The sequence below is a fragment of the Euwallacea similis genome, chromosome 4 (assembly GCF_039881205.1).
Source record: "Euwallacea similis isolate ESF13 chromosome 4, ESF131.1, whole genome shotgun sequence".
NCBI classification, from domain to species: domain Eukaryota; kingdom Metazoa; phylum Arthropoda; class Insecta; order Coleoptera; family Curculionidae; genus Euwallacea; species Euwallacea similis.
In genome coordinates this window covers 4,853,108-4,858,570 of record NC_089612.1, presented here as the reverse complement: position 1 = coordinate 4,858,570, position 5,463 = coordinate 4,853,108, and the positions used below count along the sequence as shown (strand labels likewise).

Below are 5,463 nucleotides of genomic sequence, written 5' to 3'. Positions count from 1 at the left end.
GGTAATAATCAAATTGTTTGCAGTGCAATAGCTCAAAATCAAACTGCTGGCAGTGCAATGAAGTAACTAACAACCGTTTTGAATTAGAAAAAACTCTTTATAGCACGTGTACGTGTAAATCCATTTATACATTAGTGGAATGAAAGCTAACAGACATAGCCGGAATGTACGCGTTTGCTTTTTATGAGTTTCCTCGATGTTTGCATGTGGCCAACACTGTATACAGGGAGTCTGAGTAAAGGCGCCTGACCCTTTTATTTGGATAGTTAGCAGATTTTCGAAAAAGTGTTAAATACAAAAGCTGTTGAGCTGTAAATGTTGAGATTTATTTTTTTACAAATGGGAACATACAGAAAATTTCATAAAGTCGGACCACACTAGATTTATCTTTGTTCTTAAATGGAAGACGCTATAAATTGTGATACCCCACTTCGAAACATCATGTTAATTAACATTAAATTCTAGGGGAGTCCAATATTAACATACATACATATATTCGTGGATAAAATAGTGCAGTTTATATATGAGGGAGTATCCTTATCGCACTTGATTATTGACCGAATGAGACGAACCGGTCTACAGGTCAAGTGATGCATACGTATCACTTTCTGCACTTAGTAGGTACCTAAGTACCAAATTATTTTGCGTACACATAATTTGATTCATTAAGACTAAAAAGCTTTGGTTAATTTTTATTTGAATACGAAATCTCACATCTAGAAGGTTTCAAATGTTTCGACGCCATATTTATCGAATAAGTCCTTCCAAAAACTATAGGTTGCCTCTGGCTCGGTTTTTATAGTGAGATCGGAAGTGATATCCACGAATTGACGGTCACCCTCCTTCAGTTTGGGCCAAGTAATATTTTGCAGGTCAGGATCTGTTCCCGCAGATGGGTTCCTAGTATAAAAAGAGCAGTTAATGCAAGGTACACAAGTTCAAGAAGCACAAGTCAACAAGACTCACATTTCAATAATAAAGTTGGTCCAAATCTTTACCATGCGTTTGTGCACTAGCTGATCGGTTTCTGAATAATCTGAAGCGTTGTTCTTTTGCCAGATATAGTTTCCTTCTTCAGTATGAGTCACATTAGAGGTGCCTTAAATCAACATCTGGCTTAAAGGGGAGTATGATTATGGAATAAGAACAAATATTATTGGGAGAGTGCTCTCTCGACATGTAAACAACGATAAAGTAATAAACGGGAAGATGCACTCATACCATTATATAATCGCTTAATATTCCTGCTGTGCCACCACTTACCCTTGGGACCCAATAATGCAAGTAGCATTATTACAGGAATATTCCGAATTTATAACTTTATGTTTGAGCGTATCTCGTCAATGCTTACCTGGATATACATGAGCGGTATTTCCCCCCATTGTACCCGAATAAGAGAATTTATAAAAATATACGTCCGTATACTCCGATTGGAGTTCCGCATGTTTCACCAACGACTTCTGGAAGTCTTGATCGGTGAAATACTGAGAATTATTTAAGCTTATTGGAGGCTTTTGGCAATTACATTTTTAACTTACGTTAATCCCAGATATTAAGTTGTCTTGCATGTCGTCGGATGGAGAATACTTGTTTTTAATCGCATCGCCGATAGTTTTTTTTGTGGTCGGATCAGTAATATGCATTCCTTGAGGAACCAATATGGAGTGGTCAGAGTCGTAAATCGAGAGTGTCCATTGAGTGCCTTCTACGAACGTAATTAGTATTTTAATAAAATGAAGTTCAGATACTGGATCTGTGGTTCAAATCACTTAACTTTTTATTCACGTCACAAAATGTAACGATTGAAAGTCACCTTACGTAAAATGGCAAATCATACAAATTTAATATGTTAAAAAAGAATAAAGGTATATTTGAATGTCTAAACACGACCTTATTTTTCTACTCGGTTGCCGCTTAATTTGTTGACGTTTTAGTTTAATTTTTTTTTAATTTTAAAACTTTTATTCATTGGTATAATAATTATTTGCTCTGAATTTAACAATATTGTCAAATACTGCTAAATACAGCTAGCGTTGCACCAATACCTGACAAATTCTTGCTACATATTAACTTTGAAAAGATGTGGCATCACTACTGATATGAAGCCTGTGAGATGCATAAAAAGTTACATGATTGGAACCATATTAATTACGGTTGTAACTCATCAATCCCTCGTCGGCGCAGGTGCCGATCAAAATAGGAACTTGATTGAAATTTCCGCTTTCCAACAATCCATAGGGTTTCTTTGTTAGGAAGGCATTCGTGTTTGAAGCTTCTACCACAGGTGCATAGTAGAAACCTTGCTGCAGCTGACCATTTATTACTCCATTAACACCTCCATTATCTGATTGCGCCTAAAAAATCTATTAATTCTCCATTATCTCTCCAGATTAAAATGCCACTTACCCAGTTTGTGTAACTACGAGAAGCTGAGTCAATAGACTTAGCGGTAGCAGTTTGCAAGAACGTCCATAAGGTTTTGCTATCTCTGTTAGTTTCAAATTGCGAATCAATGAAGCTTGCAGTCTTGAAGGTGATTTCGGTTTGATTTCGCTGATATGCCCATGGGCAGAGACAGGTACCAGAAGCTAATATGGCAGCGTGAAATAGGCCTATAACGATATTGCGTGGCCAGTAACTTTCGCAGTTTTGTGATGGCTTAATGCCGTAGTTTTGAATATTTATTTACCTTTGGATGCTGGACTTATGATATGATATCCAACAGAGGCACCTCCAGCTGATTCTCCAAAGATTGTAACTTTTGAAGCGTCTCCTCCGAAGACTTCGATGTTGTTCTGTACCCATTTTAAAGCCAAGAGTTGATCCTTAAGGCCTGCATTCCCAGGAATAACGCTGTCACCAGTAGCAAAGAATCCTGAAATAAGATTGATTTCCCGTATGAAAAAATGTATATATGGCACCCTGTTTAAATTTTTTATAAAGGTTTTTTAGGAATTTAATTTTCTAAATGTTTTCGAAAATACGAGGTGTCCTAGAAAAGCTAGATAACCACAAACTTCCTTAATTCTAACAGAACAATCTGTCTACAGGGTGACAGGTATTCCGACTTTAAACATGGGAAATTCGATTGCTTAAAGACTTACAACGGTAAATTAATAGAGAAAAGCAAAAAAATCCAATGACCCGTTTATATGAGATAAATTGTACTTAGTACATAATTTGCAAATTGTTACATCAATTCTAATATAGATTTAGGTTCACTTTTAGTATCTATGTTATTTAGAGTTCTTATCTCGGGTATGTTCGTCTTGTTGCTTAAAGTGTCTTTTATCCAATACATTTGCATACTTACCAAACGGTCCCAGGCGGTAGTTAATACTGACCATCACCACTTCGCTAGTATCCATAAAGTATTCAGGCCTAATGCCACCGGTAGCTCTTTTAGTCTGACCTGAGCCCCAGTTAAAACTTCCACCATGAATATAAAAGAGCACTGGAAGCTTCTGGGTCAAGGTACTAGGGTCCTATAGGTTTCAATATCCCTTTAGTGTTCATCAAAATAGTAGACAATTACCTTTGGAGTGTAAACGTTCAAGGAAAGGCAGTCCTCGTTCTCATCAGACGAATCAGTATTGACTTGATAGCAAATGTTACCTTCAGCTGTGGCAGATCGCACTCCTGTCCAGGACTCGACAGGTATTGGGGCCTTCAAAGAGTATGGTAATATTTTTAAATTGCTGTAACTTCTACAACCCCTTAGAACACTTTTATCCGCATAAGAATTATGCCAAAGTGTACCGACAAATGTTTGATGATTTGTGTCTTTTGGTAACTGTTTGAAACAGACGAAAATTACTTAGATTATTTTTGTAGTAAATATTGATGAAATAATGAAGAAAATGTTCTATATTTTTTTGAATTTCGCTAAGAAAGTCATAACGGCTGTGATCATCTGCACATCTATATGCACACCTTATGTATAAATCAATAATTTCTGATTTAAAAGTGTCTTGTTACCGTCAACACTGTTGGCATAGCCCCCGAATCCACCTATTTATTTAAAATTAACATGTTTTGACATAGTTTCTGTTCTGTCTGGACTGCGAAATACCACGGGGGCTCATGTGAAAGAGAAACGTTTAAGTTCTAGTCTATCTAGTCGTGATGTTCGTGTGTAATCGATCTGGTAACAGGAGACCGAATCGTTTGACATAGGAATTTCGAAGCATGTAAATTTCATTAAAATTTCGTTTTCGTATTTGAACCCCTACAGGTCACAAGTGTCGATTAATCACGACGAAACTCGGAAAATCCAGAGTCCTCTGTGGCTTCTGTATTGTTAAGTTAATTTTTTGGGATAAATATTATTATTCGTTCCTTTTTCCCATGTCTCTGGAATTGTGTTATTTAAAATGTATGTTTTCAACTGGTACAGTATGAGTTCAGGAGTTTCGATTGAAATATGGTTTTCTATTGAATGTCGAAATCATGTAAATGTAAACCGACTCACCACATAGGTACATTAAATATTGTTTGTGTGCAATACCAACCTGGAAACGCAACGCTCCAGTTGGTGGTTGAGCATATGGAATAGAGTAGAAGGCATAATAGGTGCCACCAGCGTAGGTGGTTTTTTGAGCGCCTTCCACTTGACCCTCTTTGATTGTTACTGTAAGTCCATAACTCTGAAATTTAATTAGTGAGATGCATATAACATAATGTGAAGTTATCCAGGATTTTACCTTAGAGGCAATGGCCAGGCCAACGAAAAAGCTTGCGAAGATGTTCCACATTGAAGTTAGAGTGTTTTTAGCACAGTGAAGGGGAGAAAATTAATTTTAATAATACTTCAATGCTGGATTTATTGGACACACAAAGTATTTATATAAAGTGGGAAAATACTTGACATCAAGTGTTTATGTAACTGATAATAATTATGAGTTATTTATATTATTTTATTGCCTACCAGTTGAGTAGTATGTATGGAAGTGCAATAATTTAATACAATTTTCTTAACAAAGAATTAAGTCTAATTGATCTCATACACTTACTCTTATTCAATCAATATTTTCAGCTATTGTTCCCAGAACACGAATGTCTTTGAGAAATTTCCAAAGCCAGATCTTGCTTTTTCCATAAAACCCATAGATACTTCTCTAAAAGGTATACAAGTGTTAAAACTTTTCGCATTACAATTCATCCAGAATCCATATTTCACACAAAACTCTCCCAGGTATGAAATTGAAAAACAGATATATATCTGCATTGTGTCTAATAGAAGGGATCTCTCAGGGGAGGGATCGTGTAATAGATACAGACTTGATTAAATTGAAGAAAAGTAGCGCGTTCAGGGGACTAATTTCATGGTGGAAACATTTCTAAAATAATTATTTACACAACAAGGGAGATAAGTGCTTCTTTTAATCCCGCGAGTAATTTGATGCTGGACGCGAAGCGGAGGGCATCAAGATTCGACGGAGTAAAAGGCACTTTCCTTTAGAT

The 5,463-nt window shown here is 36.3% G+C and overlaps 1 protein-coding gene across 1 annotated transcript; it reads right to left on the bottom strand.

Moving 5' to 3' along the window:
- Positions 1-662: 662 nt before the first annotated feature.
- Positions 663-4,827, bottom strand: LOC136408227 (venom carboxylesterase-6-like). The gene is made up of 11 exons (XM_066389104.1): positions 4,704-4,827; positions 4,512-4,646; positions 3,536-3,667; positions 3,314-3,485; positions 2,690-2,875; positions 2,407-2,612; positions 2,153-2,354; positions 1,539-1,705; positions 1,352-1,484; positions 967-1,099; positions 663-900 (listed from the first exon to the last, which is right to left on the bottom strand). Exons 1-11 carry the CDS (start codon positions 4,752-4,754, stop codon positions 717-719), a joined length of 1,701 nt encoding a protein of 566 aa, XP_066245201.1. The 5' UTR covers positions 4,755-4,827; the 3' UTR covers positions 663-716.
- Positions 4,828-5,463: the final 636 nt, after the last annotated feature.